Here is a 25,515-nt window from a genome sequence, read left to right on the forward strand (position 1 = left end):
TTACCTTCGCTTTCTTTGAAGATAGACATGAACCAACCACTGGGCAACGAATGGCCAGACAACAGCAAAAGCTAAAACACCAGGAGAAATTTCAAAGGGCCACCATGATGGTTTCTAAGGAAAAGGGAAAAAAAATTCCATCAATAATCTGTGTATATTGAATACCACATTTATATTTCACAATCACTTCAAACGCTACAGTATCAAAGTAGAAAATATTAATAAGACCAGAAAAAAAGATTAATCTATCAAATAACTTCTTCAGATTACTTTTTCTCTCCTAGTTAAAGGAGATACAATGCAAAAAGCACATACCAAGAGCTAGATATAAAGTATTCACCTCATCTTTTATCATCATTGACACGGCTTTTTACAAAGAGAAAAACCAATATTTTACCTTGACAGAGGAGGCAGGTTCATTATTTGACTGTACTGTTGCAGATTTTGCCTTCAAATACAAACAAAGGCTGGTAAGTATAAGAAAGGAAACTGCAATTCAAATTTTTTTGCTTCACAAAATGAGAATACGAAGTCTTTCATCTTGCAGAGGCTTTGCAATCTGTACACGTGACAGTTTAAGGACCAGAACAACCCCCGTGCAACTCCCCTTTCTCCACTCAGTTTCTATCTTACCTGTCATGTTTCCATTACTCTTTATAGGATTTTTATCACTTCTCTGTGTGTTATAAAATGAATCTGTGTCACTCAACTGGATCGCTTTGTGGTTTTTCAAGACCCCCCTGTCCAGCTCGTCAGTGCAACTTCCTCAACTCTAGTCCTGTCTCAGCAGTTGCAACCCAGAGTAGAAATCCCGCCAGCTTAATTTGCATGATTACGGGTTTCATCGCTAGGCTCTACAAAGGCAGAAAGCACTGTTTCGGCCTGCCGTGAGCTATAGCTACAGGCACGTCTAACAGCATGAAGGAAAGAGAATGCTCTGCTCCAAATCTTCCAGGTAATCCAGGAAGTGAGACACACCAGGAACCATTCAAGACTATTCCCATACATTTTTGTTTTGCTACTCATGAACAAAGAAGGCAGTTTTCTACGTTTTTCTTAATTTATGTAAGTTTGAAACAGAAGCTTCTGTTTCTCTTCAGGTAAGGGTAGCAAACACAGCATGAACTGCTGTGGAGGAATCTATTACTATTTTTTCATATATTGCTCAATCAATCTGTATCCAGACATCAGATTATTTATAGCTGTGACAGAGTGAAGTCATGGTTTTAATAAATCCTTTTTCCTGGCTGCCTTAATTTTGGAGTGTGTGCAGCTCACAGGATACTGCTTGTACAGCTCCTCTCATTCTTAGGTAGATCAAAACATATCAAGCAAATCAAACAAAATCAAACATTTTTGGGTTGATGGTTCAGTTGTATTCACAACTGAAGATACAGTACCTCCACTGAAACAGATGAAGAAAGACAACACAATAAATATCTACACTTTCTTAAGACTTTTTTAGTCTATCTTGCACACATAATTTGAAATTCCAAGAAAGGTGGTTTACTTCACAGGGGAAGAACACAATGAAGAATCAGTCTTCTGCTAACTGAAAAATGCAATCAGAAGCTCTGCCTGCAAACATTTCCCAGTCTGGAAGATTAAGAGATCTACTGATGAAAATATTAACTGGCATCATTCATTACTAACATTAACTACGGAATCTTCATACAGCGACTGTTTAATGTGTATGAATAACTACGGCTAAGATTAGTCTGATCAGAAATCAGTAAAAACTAGACAGGTAATTTCTATGTCAAAACGCACGTTTTGCTTACATGTACATGAATCCTGAATTGTGTTCCTGAGAGTAGTTACCAATAAGAAATTTTAGGTTGGAATAAACTACAGAATACAACCAAAACATCCTCATAGTTCAAGAAAATATTTTCTGAAATTGTAATCCAAAAAAGCATTAAAACATCCAGAGAATTTTAATAAAAAGCAATCAAACAACTTCAATGAATACCTGTGACGCTGTAACCGCCTCCAGCATATGCAGCCTCTGAAGGACGTTCTGCATGTCTTCCTGCAACCGCATCAGCACTACCGCGATCTGCTCGTTGAGGGTCCCCCGGGGTCCTCGGTCTGAGCCCCAGCGCTCTCCGTCCCCTCCACTACCCATCTGTCCCCCTTGTGAACCGTCTCCCAGAGGCTGAAGCCTGTGCCCTATTTGGAGGGAGGAAAAGAAAAAAAAAAAAAAGATACATAAAACACAGAATGGGCTATCAGCTGTACTGAAAACATTTTATCAGTTCAGTTTTCTCCCTCCCAAACGGAGCGCGGTACTCCTGATCACAGGCTGTACTCAGACAGCTCAAAAGCACTGCGAGGTTACTACATCATCATTTAGAATGTTTCTCTACAGCCTCAGTGTGACAGTATCATTTGAGATCTCAGAACTCCATAAACATTTAGCAAAAATTACTAATTCACATCCAGTAAAATTCAGCACAAAATTCTGCCCTGGCAAAAAGAAACTAAGAGCTGTCTTATTATCAAGGGTATGTTTAAAATTGTTTTAAGTTTGGCACAGTCTCCAGCTGGAAAAGAAAAAACACTGGGATAGAGTGATGAGAAAATATAATTGTTTGAAACCTACAATACTCTTTTGAACTCTGTACAGCTAGCCTATCCTGCTTCCACGTGCAAGTAGCAAATCCAAGTAAAACAAAGGGAGAGAGAGAGAGAGAGAAGCAGAGATGGTTAAACTATAGTATGTTCTTCATAATAGTTTTCAACATAAATGTTACATTTGGATTTTCTTTTTCATTTTTGCATCTGATCACATGTAAGTGCTATAAAAAAAAGACATGCCATATATAAATATTTTCTGGCTTCTTTTTTCGTAAAAGAAAACTAAACAGATCCTGCCACTAGCATACAGAGCTGCTCCTAGGTGACAGTACTAGAAGCATTATGGAATTAAAAAGAGCAGTTCAACATAAATTGAACATCTGGACTATTATGTGATTAAGAATCATTACATTTTAAGAATAATTATAGATTGTATCAGAATCACTCAAAGGTGTGGCTAACGCTTTAATTATATAGAAAAACATGCGTCACTGATACCTTTCCAAGATGTTCCATGGTTTCTACACCACAGAGGTATAAATGCATATGCATTTAAAAACAAACACGTAACTTGTAAAGAAAGGCTTCTCATGCACCAACAGGTTTTGAAGATTTCTAAAATGACAGGTGCCCTAAACAGCACCTGTTGGTGTTAGCCAAACCAGGAGGAGTCAGAATGCTTATACAAGATTTCATAGCACAAGAAAATCCTATTGTAATACTTATTATGAATGAAATAAATACTCTGAAAACAAAAGCGATTGCTACCCACTGTAATTAGGATTTTGTTATCTATTTTCATTGTAAAGGACAGAACCATGACTGCCTTACTGGGCAATGTTGACAAGTGCTGCTGAGGCACCAGTAACTTACAGCAGTCAGGGAAGTGGGGAACACAAAAGGAGCGTGCACTGTACCTCTTCCCCTTCTGACATTGTAGAAATCTGCTTTTTCTCCTCCTTTCTTCTCTTTGTGAGGGCCCCCATTATTTGCTTTGCCATCTTCTCCTCCACACTTGACTTCACCTTGTTCTTGAACTGCTCCCTCTACAGTATTTCCAGGTTGGAGATTTCCGTAAGTCATGCAAGTGTGCCTTGGAAAATCAGTATTTTCTAAATGAAGATTATGATCTACATCCGAGAAATGGGATGAATGCTTTAAAGATCCTTTCGCTGATGTGATGATCTCCAAGGGCTACAAATTAACACAGCAAGTAATTAAATTCTGTAAACGCGACAGTTAACCAATAAAAATGGAAGAAGCGTCATCTCTACTTTCACTTTAAGAAGATAGGTTGCCCAGAACTAAAGACTTAACGGGAGCAGTTATTTTCCCACATAACGTGCTTACTATTGTCTAAATGTCCTTTATAGACTGAAAAGGCATTTGAGACAAATATTCTCAGAAAAGCGATACCACTCGGAATAACTATAGACATTTCCAACCGAGTAATACTCCGTAATCACAAAAATAGAACATTAAGATCTGAAAACGTTCATTTTTCCCTTGTAAAAGTGGCCTTGCTTCCTGGACAATGAAGCAGTATCCTAACTTGGACTTGTGAACCACCATCAAAAGTCACACCCTATTAACAACCTTGAGTAGGCAGCAGCTACACTTGGCAAAGAGATATCGTTGCTTATTACCAACCTGTTCAAAACATCCTGGCTGCACCCTGTACCCCTCACCAAACAAAAGAAGGGCACAGTAAACTCTATCAACTTCTCATTCAAACTCAGTGGTATTGCAGGAAGATATTAGAAAAGGATGACCGAGGTGTTCGTCAGGTCGCAACTGCACGTTCTGCAACAAGACTGCCTTAAGGTGGTTCAAGCAACACTTTGCTCAGTGCAAGGACAAGCACTTGCACAAGTGTACGCTGGAGCAGACTGGGGTCCTCAGCTAGCTGAAAAACAACTCCAGGAAAAAGCCAAAATAACCAAAAGGAGAGGCAAACAATTGGAAACTGCTGCAAGAATCCCAATTGTCAAATAGCAGTTTGCAAACCTGTATCATCAGAACTGAAGGACAGAATGTTTGACACATCTTTTCCAATAAAAAACTATTTAATTCTTTAAATGAACCTTCTAGTTTGACCAGTCTGTAGTTCTACTTGTACATTTATTTACATGTATCTGAACTAGAGTTTTTCTCATGCAGGTTGGGAAACTGAAAAAATATCCACCCACTTCAATTAAAGAATCTCAGACAAGCTGGAACGATACACAAGATTATTGGGAAATCACCTAGATAAGAAAGCTTGCAGCATTCCTACCAAATCACCTTTCTCAACATGCCTCATTAGTGGGCAAAATTTTTATTTGCTTATAGGGAACTCTCTAGATCCTCGGGAAATAGCTACACAATGGAATGATGCAGTATTAGGGTGCTTACTGGTCTTTCTAATCCCATGCATCACTCATATATTCCCCCCCAAAATCAAGAAACTAGGTGTTTGAGCACAATCCACAAAGTCCACACTTAAACTGGACCACTGAAGGAGGTGCCAGCCAGTAAGTCAACTCCAGCTGGAACACAAATTCAGCCAAAACTAAGCCAGTAACCCAGAAATCCTGGGCCACTTTTCAGGCCCAGGCCACCTGCTAAGGCTTACTCTTTATTTATTCTAAGAAACAAACGCAAGATTCATCAGGCCAGAAAAAAGAGCAAGCAAAAAGCTCATTGCTGCAAAGACTCCCTGCTTCTTAAAGGTAACTGGACTCTGGTCCCTACATACGTTACGAGACCCTAAAGGCATCTGTGGACACAACCCTTAGTTTCTTTGTACTGTTGCTTTTGACAGTTCTTTCCCTCACAGAGATTCTCTGATGGCAAAAACTTCAAGCCTTTTAGATCTGTAGTAACTAAGCTGTAAATAACTGACAGTAAAAAGAACAAACATCGATATTCCAAACAGCAAAAAGGTAAGCATGGCTTGGTTCATTCGCCTCTGCGTATCTACCTTCACTTGATAGATAGGAAGCTATTTAAAAATAAGCATACCAGTTTCAAAATACACCCCTAGGAATACTAAGCTGTTACCTCTTCTAGTCCAAGCTGCTCCATAGAGTCACAATAAACTTCACTGTCTGAATCACTGGTCAAGTGCTGAGTTGCCAAGACCTCTTCAGTATTCTCTTCATTTGCACCTGTACGGAAAGGAGACGCACACACAGACTTTGTGAATGTGAGCTAACCTTGGCGAAGAGTAAAGCAACGAGGTAAAATGCCTAGGTAAGCTTCAACTCATGCCCCTTTTGGCTATGGCTGTCATCCTCAAGTTAGTTTCTGCATAAAGAGGTTATAAAGGTTTTATATAATTCATATATTATTACTAATGGGACAACTGTATCTTAAATTGGCATTTCTGCATTGTAAGTAGATTATTTCCATTATATCTCATTCATTCCACTCTCCTCCTTAATTAGGCTCAGCGTAAAGCAGTCTTGCATACAGTTACCTGTTAGTTTTAAAATGAAACTAATGTCTAAATATATCAAACTGGCATTTATAAATATGTTGAGCCTTTAACAAGGACAAGTAAGATATCAGTGATTTTCATTTCACTATGAATTAGCTTTCAAAAGCACAGTATTTACATAGCTATCATAATGCTTTTAAAATTAAACAATTGCATTTCTGTGGGTTTGGGGCCTCTCTGAAGTCACTTCTCCTTCTGTAGGAGATGCTAAAAGAAACTCTTATTTTAAACTGGTATTAAATTTGATGGTTTTTGAAGAATTACTTCTTCAGGTTTCTACAACTGAAAGACTCCATTGCTAGTCTCTAGAAACCCAGGATTAAGCTTTCAATAAAAGAAATATTTTCTGTGAAAAGCATATGCAAATGAAAATACGTTCCTGCAAGGACAATACCTTGGCGAATGCTGTTATTAGGTATTTCTAGGCTTGGCTCCGTTTTCTTTATTTCCTCCTCTGGGTTCAAGCCATTCAGGGCAGATTTGGTGTGGATGCCATTCTGCATATCTGGGATAAAGCTGTCCTTGTAACAGCCATTAGTAACAACACTTTCCAAATCCTTAGCAGCTGCCGATTCTGGTTTCCCGGTCTTAAAATCTGTAAAAGAACAAGAAAACCTTGCAAACAGAAAGCTATGCACCTAACAGCTCAAAACATATTTCTTCAAGTACGTAACATTTTAACAGACCATACGTATATTGTAACTGCTGAGCAAATTACATAAATGCTTCTAGATTCACAGTTGCAGGGATTGTTCGGATCATCTAAGAACTGTGAATAGAAAATTTCATTTGCATAAAGAGCAGATGATACTTAAGTAAACAAATCCAAAGTAGCGCTCTCTGATAAATTAAATAAAAATCCTAATTTTTTATCTCCTTGGAGATAAAAAATTCTATAGAATTCTAAATATGGAATTTCATTTGTTTTAAACTTGATGCTGGTATTTCACAAAACTCTTTCTGGACCCCCCGAAAGAAATCTCACTGAAAGTTTTGTTTTCTCAGGGTGGGAGTGGGGAGAAGCAATTTAAAATTCTACTGTTACAGCCCATGCAGCCATTCACAGCTCTTACCAACAGCAATGGCAATAAAAAGCAAAACAAAACAAAACAAAAAACCCACCCACAACCAACCAACCAACCAACAATACAAGGCACAGACTTTTAGTTAACCTACAGAGAGAACTTTCTAGCCAAGTCAAAAATTGTATGACATAGCTCACAAATTTCTACTAGTTCTAAATTTTATAACCTAGGTTGAGACACTGCCATTTTTCCCCACACACATCCATGTGTATTCGCATCTAATTCCCCTAAAGCACAGCATTCACGATCCTTCGGAATTTTCTGCCACTTAGGTGGTTAAGAATAAGTTTGGAAGAGGCAATGGTCCAAGAGCAGAAAACATACCCTTTCCATTTAGCTGCAGTTCTTTTTCTTCTTCTTCACGAAGCCCTTCTTCTTCTGATTCTGCTCCACTATCACTGCTTTCAGCTTTTCCATTCACAGCCTTTATATTTGGAGTGGAAGTCATGACATTACTAAGGTCTAAGAAAAAATTCAAAGAGGTAAAAAAAAAAATAATGTATTTTAAAAGAAACAAATATACAACCCTCCCCTCCCCTTAAACTACTAGTCACAGTTCCACAAAAGTATTTCCATATTAGAAGATGCACCAAATAACACCAGCTTTATTTCTCTAAGCTCTTCTTTAATTGGTTTAATGCTTCTCTTTTGTGGCTCACCACTGAGTGCCTGACTACTCGGGAAGAGATTCTCGATGATTCCGAGGGAGCCTACTACAAAGAGACAACAGGCCACTTTCACTACCGAGTCTCAGATCAAGACTGTTACCCATAGTTACGCTAGAGCTGCAATAATGTTTTATTTAGGACCAATATGGCCACATTCTTTTAAACCCAGAAGTCAGCATTTTTGTAGAGAGTTCCCTTTTGGGATGAAAAGCTTCAAAAAATTTCAAAACATTCTATTTAATTACGTGAACAACAGGATTCACACAGAAGGTAAATGCAGTCTCTGATCAATGTTCTGCAGCGATTTAAGCAGACAAAAAATGTGGAAAGAAGACTCAAGTTTATACAGATCTTCACTGGGCAAAGGGCATATATGGGAATAAATTCTCTGATTCCAGTGAAAAAGACAAATAAATAGTGTATTTGTTTACATGTCTAATTACATAAATACTTTTTTGAAGTCTTGAAATAGACAAAGTAACTGCTAATTCCTTGTTTGCTACAACTTTGATCAATCCAAGGATCACAAACAATTTACTCTGACTGTAGAAAAAATTGCAAGGTAAAGATTCTTTAAAAACATCAGTAATTTAAGGGACAATTCTACCACCTCCTGTAAAAAAAGATATGGTTAAATACACCCTGATGATCATTTACGCCTCCTACATTAGGGCAGTGATAAGGTACAAAGGGACAGTTTCTGCGAGACAGTCACACATTTTACACATTGACTCTGAGGCTGAAGTTTGTTTCAGTTGTCACCACAGCATGTCACTTGCATAATTTCTACATTCCTCTGTCAGAGCCTTGAAAGATTAATTCTTACATTTAGGCTTAACATTAAACAGCAAAATAGAATCCAACTGTATTGGAGTTGCCAAACCAGATCTGCTACTTTCTCTGCAGCAAGGGAATTTAGAGCTAAGGGTTTTCTGCTTTAATCTTGCAATGAAGAGCCTTCCCATATTTCTCTAGTTTCAAACCTTATCCATGCTGCTAAAGAAAATAATTTATAAAAAAAAAAAGTAAAATTGCTTCCTGAATGGAAATAATCAATATGTTAGATATCCTGTACACCATCGTTTTACTGTAAGGTAATGTTCCTGTAGGCAACTTGCATTACTGTTTGGATTGATTTAATCCAACTTTTACCTGAAGATTAAAAAATCCTGCTTCTTTATTGTAAGAAGAGAACTGGAAAAACCACTGTCTGGCTGATAGACTACAAGAATATAAGCCATCAGACACTCATTTTCTCCTCACTGAAGAACACTTCTTACTTGCAAGGAAATTTGTTTCACCAAAGAAAAATCCCAACACAATCCCAGTTTATTTCTCACAAGCATGTTTCATTTATTGTGAAACCCAATTTTCGAGATGTTTTTTCTGAGAAGCAGCAATGCGAGGAGGAGAAGGTAGCAGTTAAGTCCTCAGAGCAGGATCAGTAAGCACAGACACAGCTCCCTTGGCAGGGTAAGGCAGGCATCACCCTGCCCTTGGAAACAAGGGGTGGGAACACTACAGTCCACGTGTTCTACCCAGTCGTGGGAGTAAACAGGAAAGACAAGACTAGGAGGAACCCTTAACTGTGAAGGAAGGAGAATTGAAGCTAAAGCTCCTCACTCTACCAAAGGTATTGTAAACAGCTCCAGCTATGCCATAAGCTCTAAAGATACACGTTTTTTCTTTTGGAAGGGAAGGTCTTTGAATATTCAAACACATTCTCTCCTCACTTAATTGCAGCAAGGAGATTATTAATTTGGGGAAAAGTGATACATCACATATATTTAACTAAAGAGAGGAAACTAAAAGTATCAACAGTAACGGATTTATGGTATCATGTCAGGGGACACCTGAAAAACTGAAACCCATCATGATCTTATTTTTTCCACAAAGTCATTCTTCTAAACAGTGCTCCTAAACACCATGAAGAAGCGTTGCTTTGATGCCAACCCTGAAGAACAGTTTTGTACAGGGTTTTGGCTTCTTGAAATACCATGCTCAAATGTGGACTTTTCCTCAGAACCCTTACACTGCTGCCTTCATCAGGCCCATCCCCAGTTGCCTTTACTACATGGTGAAACCAGTTTGCTGCTGCCCTCCTTGTTACTCCAAATACCTGATAAGAAACCAGCAATGATGACTAACAGTGAGGGTGACAGAGCTGAAGACTAAGCAAACCCAACTAGTAGTGACTTCTACAGTACCTCCTGGTAGGTTAATGGCTACTTCCTGAGGAAAGTATCTTTTAATATGAATGCGAAGAGTCAAGCAAGCTTTTAAAACCTTATTTGCTCTATGCTAATCCCATCCACAACCCCACCCCTTTATTCTTTCTATTTACCCGCTCCAGCTGCAGGCGAAGCATTAGCAGCTTTCCCTGATGCCACTGTTTAAGTGCTACAGGATCCCTCTTGGTTTATTATTTGCATCTCACTGCCTACAACACCAAACTGTGAGGTTTGTGACAAGAGTTTTCTAAATCAAAGCTGTACTGCTCTGTGGCCATAAAAGAGAGTTATATCCTACTGTAAAAAGCCTGGATTGAGGGGTTTTTTTAAATGCTATATAGTAAGAGCTGTGTAACAGTAACAACATGCGAGCAGAAAGAAGCAGCATTTAAAAAAAGAAAATGGCGAGATGGAAAGGATGTGAAGACCAGACACACAGCCTCTCTACAAGCTGTCAGTAGATGTTTATTTTTTTCATGTCAGCTCTATTAAGAGATTTCTTAAGAGCAGTTCCAAATATACTTATTCAAAGGCAGCACTACAGTTCTTCTCAATGTCCTGTATAACAGGAGCAAGTTTCTCAAAAACACGTATTTGAGTTTTAACTTACCAACATTATTTCAAGGCAATTTTCTGTTACCCAGATGGGAGTTAAGAGCTTAAAGGCCTCTGTGAATCTGCCCCAGCTTGAGAATCATTTTACAGAGAAAACCTAGCCTAGCAGGTTTTTCCTCCAATGCCTTGTATTTTTGGTTTCTGAACAGGCATGTAATTCTTACACAAAATTACCAGGCACTGCTGGAGCTGTACCGCCAGCTGGCTCAGCACACCACACTATCCTCACAGATGTCCTACAGTCTCTTTCATTCTTTGTAAACACCAGCGATCAGGAAACAGTCTACAACAGCAGGTGAAACACATCATAAAACATTAACTAGCTGTGTACACCCTTATTTAATAGAAATTACGTGCTTTTCTAACATACCATAACTGTACTATTCGCTCAAGAGCAGCAAAATCTTAGCCACTAAAAAGTTATTTCTACGACCTGCTGTATACAGAAACCTATCTGCACAACTATGTTTATGTAGACTCAAGCTCTCTCAAAAATTAAATCTCAGAGACCTATACGCGGTACAAAATGGCTTTATCAAGTGACTACAACTTGTTTCTTGCCATCACAACCTGATGTTCCACGCTTGTTACTGATCCAAATAGGCTCCCTGCTTCAACTGCAAATTTATGCAACCACGTTCTGCCATTTCCAATACACATAGTTACACAAATCTCCACCTCTGTGTCGAAAGCGATCTATCCCAATACTGCACGGAATGACTGCAGTGAGAAAGGAGGAGTACAAGCATGCATCTGGCAGCAATAACCTCTTCAGCTAGAACATGAGTTTCTATACCCTCATTTCCTTCCATTCTTTTTAATATAGCACACTACAAAGAAAATACCCAGGGGCCCAGCCTGTTCTGTAACATCTGTTCTACAGTACTTAGATGAGCTACCAGCACAGATAAAATAGGGTTTTATAAAGGGCTGTCAAAAATATTCATACAAATATAAAATTCCTTACTTAACTACCCCTGTTGTACCACTTTTAAGTGCACTAAGTTTAAGTTCTCTGAAAAATGTATTCTCTAACCACACATATCACGGCAGCAGGATCTTCTTCTATACAGTCTTCCTTTCTTGCTGTTTAGTCTTCCTAAACTCTACTGTATCAGAGAAAAAAAAGCCTCTCCTTATTTTTCTTTTAATATACTTCAAAAGACTAAACCCTTGTTTCTTACCATTCCTGTCTCTGCTCATGTGCTTTTCAAGCTGTTACACTCTAAGACATGCCACTGTATTTCAAAAAACAGCTTAGTCAACAATATCCATGTCTTTACTTACCATTTATAAACATCAAAACAATAGTTTGTGGTTAAGAACTAACACAGACAATAGCAGCTTCTTAGACATTTATATTAACTTGCACTGGTATTTAGGATTCCTGACTAGCCACCCTGGATCTTCACACTTCTCAATATCTACAGAGTTTCTCATCTCCATCCATATCATCAGTACTTGTTCTCTTGAATTTTCAGAATACTTTCCATATAAATAAGGTTATCAAGTTTCGGGGTTGACTTAGTGTCGAGGGTTAGGGCTGGGCCTGCCACTGAACACTGACAGGTGCTCTTTAACCCCTCTCCTTCCCCAAAAGGTAAGGGAAAGGGAATGAGGCAGAGAGACACACAGATTTGAAAAGTAAACTAAATAGCTTAATTAAAACAATAATAGTACTAATAAGGAAAATGTGAAAATAATGATAAATATATATAAATCTGATATTGAACTTGACTGCCCCCAGTAGCAATCCCCACTGATGCTGCAGAGCAGGCAGCACTGGGAAAGTCCCAGGCTCAGCAGCAGAGGGGAACCCGATATGGGAGCTGGATTTGGGAACTCAGGATCAGGATGAAAGGCAGAAGATCAGACAGAGTCCTCCTCAGACATCAGCCACTGAAGAAGTGACCTCAGCTCCCATGATCCTTCAACCTTATACTGGATATAATGTATACGAAGGAATACTCTTGTTGGCCATCTGTTCTGCCTGTTCCTCACCAGAGGTGCAACCTTTTACTTCCTGGCACCCTCAGCGTGGCACACAAGATCCAGCAGTGGCCTTGGTCACTACAGGAGCAAGTGTAAGCAAGAGCTTTTCTGCATCCCAATCCCCGACAGGAACTACAAACATCTACCATAACATACCACTTCTAGCAGCAGACACTGTCTGCAAAAACACTCTGTTAACTTCAGAAAGCGCAGTCTCTTGGAAGAGATGGAGCTAAAAAATAAAATCACTGAACAGAATTGATTCTGTTTAGCTCAAGCCAGGACACTCGGTAAGTTTCCTTTCTGCCACCAGAAGAGACGACCTGCTTGGGATTTCCTGATGAAGAGAAGCCCAGGGCGAACAGCAGCTGCCCCACAGGCATTCCCAGCACTGGCAGGTCACTCCACAAAGGCCACCAGATATCCAGAGTTCAGGGCCACCAAGCACCCACAGCTCAACTACATGATGCTTATGTGGCAAGACCAATGGATCCAGGCTTTACCAATTTACTGTCAACACTTTAGCCAACGACCACGTGTGAGAATCAACAAAGAAAATACCTGCTGCTTAGATATTTATAGCAACTTGCAAGAACAGCAAGATGATTCCAGAATCCAGGATGCCCCCATGTCTGATACTACTTTCATCTGGGCGAATAAGCAGGACTTGCTAAGCTCTCTTACGTGTGGAAGAGATACAGACGTTTGGAACTTCTGCTTTGCGTGGCAAGTACAGAGGAGCATTACGCTCTTGAGTTTTGTCCCAGAAAATGTAAAACATGAACACAGTGAACTCAGAATCCTATAAAGAAAACTAAATTATGCTTGAACCAACAGAAATGCCTATTGCTGAGTTACCCATAGTCCAGAAACTCTGGCGTATAATATTGCAGCCTGAATAAAAAGACGTTTTGCCCTGTACAAGAAAACACACTAAATAGGAAATAGGATGATATCCTCCTGCCACTGACTCCAAGCCTGCCAGCTGAACAGCCTTTTACAATATCCATATTAAACAGAGCCTCACAGATAACACATACATCTTAGAAGCTATGATTAAACTATTTTTGCTATAACAAAGTTATGCAAGAAGCACCAGACCACGACCACTGGGAACTTCTCTGAAAGCAGTCAAGTTACGACTACCTGTATCTGTTCTTCCCCAGCCTCCCGTATCTCTTGTCCACTACTAATTATTTGTAGCTTTTCTTCGTAGAACAAAGCTATGAGAAATCTGGATTTCAGTTCTCTCATCACAAGCACTTACCTACAAGAGAGACCTCTAAAATGGAAGACACCAGCATTTTACCGCAAGCGAGTACATACACTGGATTCTCAAAACCAGATGATCTTTTGACTTTTTCCCTTCTGCAGGGAACTGCTGTCTGTCTGGGGGAAAAAACATCCAGGTCTAACAACCAATTATGCACAAAACCTGCTACTGTTGACTCAATCCAGCATGAAACACAATAGAGGCAGGCTTTTCTTGTCATGGAAGAAAGCTTCTCTTAGCATCCTCCACTTCAGAAGAAATAATTTTTATTCTTACATTTTCACATCTGAATACTCTGCTGCTCACCCCGTGGCAATATATTCTCTACTACTCTGTGTGAGAGAGAGAAGCTGGTGACATCCTCGGGCTTGATGCTCTGCCCTAGTTTCCAACACTGTTAGACAGCATCAGCATAAATACCATCAGTCTGAAGTCAAATCAAAGTAGGCCCAGATTTGAAGTGGAAAGCCTGAAGCAGGTATATTACAACAGACAAGCCAGAGCTTGTTGAGACACTGATCCACATATCACTGAGACTCTCCACTGACTTTGGCACTTGCTAGCCCAGCCCTTAATCCTGTAATAATCCCATCCTACAGCAAATGCTAGAGAATGTTCTAGATGCTTCTGAAGGTAAGCTATTAAACTATTGAGATATTAACAAAAATATTTGTGTAGTAAATTCCACACTAGCCTCCCTGAAATAACATGCAACCTTGCTTATAGTTGCTAGCTTATCACTGAAAACTGGGAGAAAAAGTTTAAAGGACCAAATTTTAAAAATCTCTCTCAACCACACACACCAGCTCCTCCTGCCCCACGCTTGCCCTGCCTTAATGCAACTGCGGTGCTGCCACCCATCCAACACATCCTACTAAAGTACAGCAAGTTCAGGGTAACAGTGATTTTATTGCTTTGTAAGAAGAGGAAAAAGAGCTAAGAACATTCATAGTCATTGAGTTCCTTAAAACCCTAGTGAGGAAGAGAGGAAGGAAATCAATTGAGCAAGTATATTTGAAGTGAAACAGAAATGAAAAAAGTGAGCTTATGAAGCAAACAGAGGCTGTTTCACAGAAAAGGCCCGCACACAAGCAGGGAAAGCATGCCACCAAACACTCCATTACAAAGCAAAGATGCTGAAAATAACATGAGAAGCCTTTTGAGCAAACAAACAAAAAACCCAACTATCTGAAAAGAGAAACTAGTAATACGTAAGCTATAAAAGCACAGTTGGAAACTATATTGCATTTTAAAAATAAGTGTTTCTATCTGGAAAGCAATAATTAGGAACAGACTCATTTTTTTCAAGATAAATCCTCCCCTCCAAATCTACCTGTGTCCTGTGCTAACTACTTGTTCTAAAAGTATGCAGATCTCAGAGAGTATCATCTCCTAAACATAGTTTCCAGATCCAAAGCAGAGAGACACTCAGCAAACTGCCTGTCTAGCCCTATCTAGCCCTATCTAGCCATGAGCCAGGCCAGCGTCTGCCACTGACACAAGGGCTGGTGAAACAGAGCCCTGGATGGGCTCGTAGCGCAAACACGCTGCGCTGCAATTAGCGCTGCCCAAAGCCAGCGTGTGCAGCAATGAGTCACCTTGCTTCAGCAGGGCTTCATGTGGGGCAACTGCAGCACAGCTGGCAGCAAAGGTTTCAGGAGAGAAACGCTCATTAGGATGACGAAGTTTAGGAGTATTCTAATGCTGAAACCTTCCAGAGCCTCTGCAGTGCGTAACTTGTCATTACCGGAGGCAATATTTAGTTTTCACAAAGGTATACAAAGAGTACTACTACTCAGCATAAAGGGAAAGGGTCATCTTTATTTAGTAGCATTTTAAAACAGATTAAATGCCTTGTGACAAAGCAGAAAAAGTACACAAGAAAATTCTACTGATGAACAATTTGCAGATACTTTACTTAGTTGTTGAGGCCTGTCAGGTAGGGATTTTCTTGCCTCCCTTTGGATTTACTCACATTCAGGAAAAAGAAAACATCCACAAATATTTCAAGGAAACATTCAGAAGGATGAGTTGCTTCTGAAACTCAGTATTTTTCACCCAATATCACATCAGCTGGGTTCAATTCTAGCCCACCTTTGACATCTTCAGATGTAATATAACAAGAAGTCTTGAATGCCCATTCTGAAAATTTCAAACTCGCTGAGCAACAGTACTTTGAGGCTTGTCTTTTTACCATTGGCTTGGACATCAGATTTCTTCTGCATTTACCAGCAAGTGCAAAAAGTTAAAAGGTTGCTCTTCTAAAGCATATATCCCCACCTTACCCAACAGTCCTCCCTCTACTCTTCCCACAGCTGCAAACAAAAGGGTCTTTCTGTAACACTGCAACAGTTACCTGTTCTCTTCTGCAGTGCTATTACAGCTAAGAACCCACTTTCTTCTCTGATGTCTAGTATTTTAAGCACCTGAAAATAGTTTGTCAATGATTATCTCTGTAAAGAAGTACTTCACGCATGTCAGAAGGAGACTTCTGACTGAACTGTCCGGAGAAGCTAAGTTCTCACAGGCGCTGCAGCATGAGCTTTCAAAACACTACCCAGGTTCCACGCTTTTGAAATGCTCCTCAGATTTGCTCAACTTTTTTGAGGGAATTCTCCATTTTTCTTTCTTTACCAACACATGCAAGTCTGGATATTTGTAACTTTTGGATCCAATAAGTTTGTCCTAGTTGTCTAGTAGATGTTACAAGTCATCAGGCTTCAGCATTCTTTATTAAGGAGAGACACAGGCTCTATTGATTCAGGAAGACAAGATTTCAGTGGTTTGTATTTATCATTTTCAGTGAAACCACAAGGAGCTGACTCCATTTTAAAAGGCTACATTTATCTGTTGAGGCCAGTCTGCTAGTGGCCATACACCACCCATAGCTGACATACACTAAACTTCCAGACCACCGCCTCAACCTATCTGAAAATACTGTTGATTTTGAAGAATTAGCATGCAAATCTTAAACAATTAGATAGCAATTCCTGTTCGGTCCCCGTGTGTTGCCTGATCTAGTTGAGAGGCGTCCCTGCCCATGACAGGGAGGTTGGATTAAATGATCTCTAAGGTCCCTTCCAACCTAAGCCATTCTATGATTCTATGATATTCATATGGATTAAAATCTGCTGGAAGAAGAATGGAAGGTGAACTCAAAACACAATGGTGCAGAGGATGGGGAGAGTAGGAAGGTATGAAGGAAGAGACTCAAGAGAAAGGTCACAGGTTTTGGAACATGCCAGTTGCCTGCCCATGAAAAAACACCTTCCACAATGGAAGCTACAGAGATAAGTGCTTGGGGGCAGGGGAAGAAACAGGACTGGAGAAACTAACACAATTAAAACATAATCATGTGTCAATTTGTAACTGTATCATCATCAGTGTCTACACCTTCTCAAACACAGACTTGGGCAGATTGGTTTTATTCTTTAGCATCTATCTGGAAGACTGAAGGTACTCCTGCTTCCACACTTCTGTAGAGTATTTTGAGACCTGTACTGTAAACGAAAATTATTATTTCTAGCTTTGGTTTTAATCAGGGAAGCAGTGAGACCACTGAAGAAAAGGTTTCAAAGTCTTAAATGCAATGCTGAAGTTATAACATGCAACAAAGTTTGCGAAAATTCTGTGCCATAATTAGATGTTGCAGCTTTAAGCTGTACGAATGATGATATATCACCAGATTTATTGCAACACTGACACAACAAGATAAAGCTGAAATTTGCTATTCTGCTTTGCTTACACTGCCTTATGTTTAAGCTGCCTCTTTAAAAAAAAACATTATGCTAAATTTGTTATTGAAATAGGTATGGTTTAACTTTTGTGATTCTCTGCTTGCCTAGATAAGCCACTTTTTAAGAAGTGGGTTTTGGCACTGTGCCATAGACACCAAGTGCAAGTAAATCCTTATTACACAGATCACTGACCTGAATCTACCAATACTCTTATAATCTTGCCTGTCAATACAGCTGTCAGGCAAGCTCATTAAACTCTGGACATGAAACATACACAATTTTGCTTGGGGGGGAAAAAAATCAAAATCAAAATCACACAGCTTTCAAAATGGCAGTTTAAAGCCTTATACCACTACCTGTCCTCAAAAACAATGAAAAACAATTTGTTTCTCTGACACTTGAAACCAAAAACCAAGGTGAGGGAAGAAAAAGTGACATAAAAAAAAGACAACTTAATCAGCTGACTCCTATTTCTTAAACACATTAAACCAATTAATTTGTGCAATGGTTTGTGTATTAAAAACTATTTCAAAAATTGAAGCGCAACAGGGCAAAGCTTAACTGCAATTTTAAGCCAGACTGAAACAATCGTAAGCCTTATATTACAACCTTATGAACACATTACCTGTAATATAACAACTGTTATTATCAAAGCATTCTCACAACAGTATTGCTAAATAAAAATCACCACACTGATTTTTATGCAGCTATGACACCACTAGGTTTGCCACTTGTCAGACATTTAACATGTTCAGATATTCCCTTAATGAACTGAAGCCTCAAAAAACTTCAAAGTTTCACAAACCCATCTTGGATTCCATATGTATTAGAAAAACCATGATTAAAAAAGCACGGATATTGATTAAAGAATATTTTTTTAAGTATTTATTTTAGATCAGATGCTGTTTGATAATCCATAGCTACATCAGGGTATAGCAGTACACATTTTAAGTAGTTGTTCCTTTTATTAATGGAAGCACAGAAAATAGATTTGGTTGGGGGAGTTGTTAATTTGTTTTAAATAATCTACTTTTTCAGGAAGGGGATTCCTTCAGCTGCTCAGAAAGTCTGTAGACAAGGACTAAAAATACAGTTTCCTTGGCCTAACTTTGTTTTGTACCTCAAATGCAAACCAAAATCCAGCCTCACGAGGTGGCAAGCCCAGGAGTCACAAGTTACTAACACAGAAGTTACTACAGCACCAAAACAATGGAAAAGATGGACTTACACGTAATTTATTATTCCTACCTTCCAAATACTTAGAGACTTTCTCCATTCGAACTGCCATACGATAAAGAGAATGAACAGAAAGAGGCAATGTTTAGCTTTAGAATCATTTATAGAAAACAAGCCCCCAAAAAAAATAAAAATCAGGAGTTGTGATTATTAGTAGTGCAAAGGAAGTTACTTGTCCGAACCTGAGGTTAGGTCAGATCCTCTGTTCTTTTTATCTTCTACTATTTCATAGAACGGGCCTATTACTTGTAGTAATTCTTCAACTTTGTCCGTCATCGGCATGCTCTCAAGAATCTGCACAAGTCCAAAATATGAAGCATCTTATGAAACAGCATTTCAACAACTCATTCAGTTCAACTGATTTTAGAAACTGCTGGTCAGTGGAATATCACCAAGTTTTATAATGAGTCACTTAACACATTCTGATTTTTTTCATCTTTATTTTATTAAATAAAAACAACATAAACCTTATTTACCAGACAAGAATCATAACTAGCTCTACTAACCTATTTTAGATGAAGATGGGAGAGCTAATGCATTTGCCACCACTAAAGGAGCGCCTCAGCACAGTATTAGTAGACCTTGGAACCCATTATTTCAGCAGTTTCAAACTAAGCCAACTCAAAGTTCAAGAGGTTGCTGTTATCTAATGCAATTTATTTTCTAGACAAGTCTTCCCACAGAAAATGAAACTGAAAAGATTTTTTTTCTTAGACGATTCTTCATATTTGTCAAACCCTGCCATCTTCAATGGATATAAGGAGCAGATCAGAGGTGCCCTACTAGGTCCTTCTAACAAGATGGACAGAATACAGCAAAACTGAGGTAGCGCAAAGACATACTCAGCAGAGCAAATTAGAACCAAATTCTGCTCCAGAAGTCACTTGGAGCTCTTCCTTTGGTAGAAATTTCTTCATTTTAAATTACAAACCCAATACCTTTGATCATCTGACAGGAATGCAAAATCTTACATTTAAAATAGATTATACGAGAAGAGATACAATAAATAAATATTATTTTTAAAGCACACAATATTATCATCCCATTCTTGTTTAAATCCTTTCAACCAAGCTTTTTGCCGACAGCTTTATTCCTCCTTCATTCTCTATTATTATTTTTAAAAAGAGACAATAGCTATAGGAAAAGACTTGAGTAGAAGCAAACAAAGAGCTACAGTACACCTCCTCCTCCAGAAGAGCACCAAGAAAGCAACAGATGGAGGCACAACTTGCCACAGACCACGCAGCTCAAAGGACCAAGGAGGACAAAGTAGTAGAAGCCAAAGCTACAGCATTACTACACAAAGCAGGAGCTCCAGGGCAGGCACACAGGTAACGCGTCAACACTTGCAAACCAATCAAGGATACCAAGAGATAACGATCCTATCAAACTGCAGTTTCATTGACACTTCTCTGATCTGTTCAATGCAGAGATTTCACTCCATATCAGTCAGAGAGAAATGTTCAGTGCTCAGATACAAAGCTGGGTATGAACCAGCCAGAGGACAGTTTTCTGATTTTTTTCTCACTTCAATAGCATTGAGAGAAACAAGAAACCTGTTCTAGACTAACACTTATGTTTGCTTCTATAGTCAGCACTGTAAACTGTTTTCTACGTGTATTTCTATGGCATCTGCACAGAATTGCTCTTCATCTATTCTAAATGGACCTCAATCTCTCTCCGCAACTTGGAGCGATTCTCAGAATCTTACCACACACTTTCTGTTAGTTTTGTAACTGCTAGCTTTTAGGTGAGCAAGAAAAGAGCAGATACTTCCACAAACAAAATCAACTACTTACTCATATAGCCACTAGGCACAAATCTTAAGATTTGAAAGTGCAAATTAAGTTATTATGGATCCTGAGCTACTGCTTTCTTTGGATGTCAGACAACTCATATATGAAGCCTATTGTTTTAATTTAAAAGCACCATACAGCGCTAACACTTTTTTTATGTGAAGATATCAGTCATTTCTAATACATAACAAAACAATATACCTGAGGTATAAATAGATTAGTTCAAATGGTATTGTCATCTAAAATTTCAGAAATGGCACTTGGAAGAGAAATTAACCTTAAACAAAACACACTTGAGCTCAGATTCATCTTGGCTAAGACTATGACATACTTGGTCATCCCCCAGCAGCACCTCAAAACCTCACCATCATTCCTCAACAACTATGATTTTCAAGGCTGCCACATTAAGGGGAAAAGAAAGCACCAAACAAGCTCACAAGAAAAGTATCTCACAACAGGCTCATCTGATGCACGTACAGCCCAAACACAACATGCACACGCTAAGGACACACTCCAGGGGTTGGGGACGAAAACGTCAATCTCATATACCCTTAAACACAGCCCTGTGATAACAGCACACAAGTGATTTTTTTGCCCTCTTAGAGACACCTATGCAGCACCAGCAGAACGGCCACAGTAACACCCGAAGGATTAGTGCAGTATGTGCTGATAGAACAACCCAGTGGATCCATGTGAAATGTACTTCCGTTGACATTTCAAGCTGAATCAATCAGGTTGGAAAAGCTGAAGCTAGTATTTCAAATGTGAGAGCTGAAACAGCACCAAAGCAGGGTAAACAGATTCCCCGGTTTCAAAGCTGAGCGAGGCAAGAAGTCATTTGCTCTCCAAGCCCCACATGTAATCTGTACAGAAGCAAAATATTTGTGTTTCATTAGAGGGGTCAAGTAAGTAGACTTCCTCACAGGAAGCTTACTAGCAGGCTTTTTTAGAACAAACATTGCAGTTTCACTTAGTTTTAAGTATCCTCATCAAACCAATTACTGCATTGAAGAAAAAACAATAAGGATTAACGCATTTTGAAACCAAGACTTGAAGCACTATATCTGGTGGCACACATTCAAAAGGAATTATTAAAATTTAGTGAGATTTCTGACCAAATGAATAATATTTGGCCTTCTGCATTTTCTCAGGGTTTTTTTAGTTTTCATTTTACAGCAGTTACAGTAATACCAGCAGAAACTAAATTACAAAAAAAAAATACAGACAGGAAAAAAGAGTAGTCACATTCCAACTTCTTGCCTACTAGAAGTTTTTGTTGTATCAATTATTAAACATGTTAAGAGTTCAATGTCAAGACAGCAGCCTAAGAGAAAACCAACTGTATTCAGAGTAGAACTTATATTTTCTCTGCTTGATGCTAACCTCGTTACAATAACAGATGAGTTATACTTTTATCCAGATTGACAGTAAATAATCTTTAAATTGAAAAGGCCACCTAAAAAAGTTTTGGTGAAAGGACTACAGTGGAAAGGGTTAGTTAATAAGAGACAAGAAACGTTAATTCTACATGTTTACTTTAGTTAATGCTGCAAGTCCTGCTTAATATAGTAACTATGACTGTTTACAAGTTACATATTATTCAGAAAAAACAACCCAAATTACTCAATTTAACTGTTTGACTGCAACATACAAGGAATATTTTCATGGCAGGTACAGAAAATTCAGGTTGCTGAGTTCTTGAAAAATCAAAGAAAGATTAAGTTTACATGTTTAACTATACCCAAGTCTCTCACTGTAAGAGTGAGACTTGCTGCTGAAGTCTTTCTAGACAGTTGCTTTTTTCCTTTTCATGGTAAGGATTACTTAGCTTTCTCAACCCTGAGAACTGAGGCAGTTTGCAGTAAATCAGTTTTTCTTCTATTTTTCTTAAAGTTCCATTATTTTCCCCACTGCCCCCTTTACTATGATTTCAATACTTTCTTCAGCTCAGTCATCTAAGCTTCATACCAGCTAGACCTCTCAACATTTCTGTGAAAAAAAAAAACCAACAAATTCTATACCTTTTCAAGGAACTACATAATTTTCTTCTCCCTGTGGGCCAAACAGCATAGTACTGAAACATTAACAGATCACATAGGACAACTCATTTGGAGTTTTGACAGCAGTAGTCAGCAAGAACCAACACATCTTCCCCAATTTATTTCTGGTGCTTCTGTTCTAGAAGATCCCTTCTACTCATTAGTAAACTTACCTTTTTCATTTCTTCAACATAGGCTATCATGGCTTCTTCTTTGGACATGTCTCCCAAGGCACTCCAAGCATCCCTAGGAAGGAAAGTCACACACATCTTCAGCATCTTCAGGGCCTACTGGATGTTTTTTTCAGCCGAGCCTTAAGTAGGTCATTTATGTAATGCCTGAAGTTTCTCTGATACAAATAAAATGCAACAACAATTCACAAGTATATTTTTAAGTCCAAATATATAATTTGCTAGGATAATCACATGGTGGTACATCAATAAAGAAGCCACAAACTGAACAGTGTGGGGAGGGCCTGAAGAGTTCCTCACTGACCAGCCATGATCTTGTACCCGGTAAGCTGTTAACAAGCCTAAACATGAGACACACACATTTCCTTTTTGATTAGGTTGCCTCTTTTTTTGCCTTTTTTTTTAAGACCCTCTGCTGCAGAAAAGGAGCAAGCACAGACACTTCAGCCACTACTTAGAGTTGTCAGCAAGCTCAAACAAGCTACAAGAAAAATCTGCCCTTCTTAAGTTTAGCAACTGGGGAAAGACACATAAATCTAGTAGGCAAATAGTTTAACCGTTGCCCTCAGCTACCGCTGCAGCTACTTATGACCTAAAAAAAAAAAAAATCTTACCCTCTCCAACTCTGCAAGGCAGAAAACTGCCATCAAATTTATCTGTATTGCGCAAGGGATCTGTTAGAACACAGACTGAAATAAAATTATTTCCTTACTCAGTCCTTCACTTGATTTGACACCATCTCTTCTTTTTGACAGGATATTTGTCCCACTTACAGGAGGGGGGGGGTTGGGAGGAAGATCGCTGGCTCACATTTCAGCTACACTGAGCCAGGTGGGTGGACGTTTACTATCCTTGCCCTCTGCAAAGATACCCCCTTCACCCTAACTTGAGAAAACTGGGGAGGAAGGAAGGAGAGAAAAAAAAAAAAAAAAAAAGGTCAAAGTAATCATTTCACAGATCCCAAGAAGACCATGACCATAAGACAGCAACAATGCTTGTTCTTCAGGACAAATAATTTAAAAAAATATAATACGCAAAGCATTCACATGGCTTTTCAAACAGATCTTGGCAATATGGTGAATCAGAGGTCTGCCCAGCAAAAGGAAAATACAAACAGTGGGAAGTCCTATCACTAAGCAGACAAACCAGAAGGACACATAAACCAGACCTCTTCCCAAGAGCTTGAAGCTATCACTGAGCACTTACTTACTTCAGGCTCATGTCATACGTGAAAACCTAAGAAGGAAGAATTCCAGACACTCATCCACATCACTCATTCTGCAGATCACCTACAATTTTATTCTACAACATGGGATAAACACTGCAAAGGTACCATGACAGTGCTTGCCCCAAAAAAACCTGCCCACCTGCAGAACCCAGGTCAGTGTTTTCACTTGCAACTCTGAGAAGTTACAAATTACCTGAGCTAGAAAGCTGGAACACAAGACAGAAAAATAATTTGAGCATCAAAGGTTGTGAATGATCTTTTTTTAAGCGGGAAATAAACTCACTAAACTCTTTCTCCACGTGCCACTCTTCTAAACATCTCCACTCCAAGCATTAAAGAAAAAACCCCCACAACATAAAACCCAAAACAACAATTCATGAAAAGTTACCATTTATATCTACCAATTGGATCCCAAAATCCAGGTCGTGGAATGTTACAGGGTCCTTGGGTTGCTTGCTTATAAAAGCTATAGAACTTGAGCATCATTTCATTTGTTGGTTGGAATGAACCTAGTGAAAGCATTTTAAAACACAATTAAACTGCAGTCAAGAATATTAATTAGTATTTTACAAGCTTAATATTTCTGTGAGAAAACAGCCTGCAGCTTGTTACAGCCTGATTCATGGCAAGACAATTTAAGACAACGGGAACACCCTCATCTACCATGAACCAAAACCACCGACAATATTTACTTTATGATGAGCAAGTTTCAGACGGAGTTTAAGGGACTATAACCTTCAGTACTCTTAAGGTCAGACTCCACTACGAGAATAAAAAAGAAAGTAATAAGTAACATAAAACACTTAGTTCAAAGGGACAGGTTTAACTGTCAGTAAAGTATCTTGCAAGTCACTGTCCAAACAGTAACTTATTGAAATATTCCAAACATAAAATAAAAACAAACACAACAAACCCAAAACACAGCCTTCTGCAGCATTTTTGTTTACTTTGAGCATTTGACAGCACTTTCAGGAACAGTTTCACTGTATCTCCTGCTTTCGTTCCTCTTCCTTTGGAGAACACACTTTTGTAGAGGTAAAAAAAATGTAAATACAAAACTGTAAAAGCTGGCAGAAAAGATTCATAACCAATGCATTAAATCGAATACTCTGAGGTTCAATTCCAGTCATTAGAAGTTTACAGTGACTTTCATTCTACTACCTCAACAAACCCAGTGCCATTGGTACTGGCATTAACGATGTATGTAATAACCATCTTTAACTGCTCTGATCAAAAAAAATCACATTCTGATTATTTTTTTTTCCTATTCTGTTAACTCTTTCAGCAGAAGCAATTCATGACAACAGCTCCGAAGCCCTCAAACCAAGCCAGGGGTTTCGGGGAAGCAGAGGCCCCGCACGGC

General features: G+C 38.9%; 1 protein-coding gene across 2 annotated transcripts; it reads right to left on the minus strand.

The window, feature by feature from the left end:
* Nucleotides 1-24,674, minus strand: ACBD5 (acyl-CoA binding domain containing 5). Of its 2 annotated transcripts, none has more exons than XM_009877144.1 (10): nt 24,541-24,674; nt 22,907-22,979; nt 19,081-19,192; nt 7,471-7,608; nt 6,456-6,656; nt 5,623-5,729; nt 3,498-3,774; nt 1,973-2,172; nt 398-448; nt 1-114 (listed from the first exon to the last, which is right to left on the minus strand). In XM_009877144.1, the coding sequence occupies exons 1-10, from the start codon at nt 24,672-24,674 to the stop codon at nt 1-3; spliced, it is 1,407 nt and encodes a 468-aa protein (XP_009875446.1). The 2 variants fall into 2 exon arrangements, with proteins under 2 accessions (XP_009875446.1, XP_009875448.1); XM_009877146.1 differs by having other exon boundaries at nt 404-448; nt 24,541-24,656.
* Between the last annotated feature and the right edge of the window lie 841 nt (nt 24,675-25,515).

Source organism: Apaloderma vittatum, unplaced genomic scaffold (assembly GCF_000703405.1).
Source record: "Apaloderma vittatum isolate BGI_N311 unplaced genomic scaffold, ASM70340v1 scaffold9299, whole genome shotgun sequence".
NCBI lineage: Eukaryota > Metazoa > Chordata > Aves > Trogoniformes > Trogonidae > Apaloderma > Apaloderma vittatum.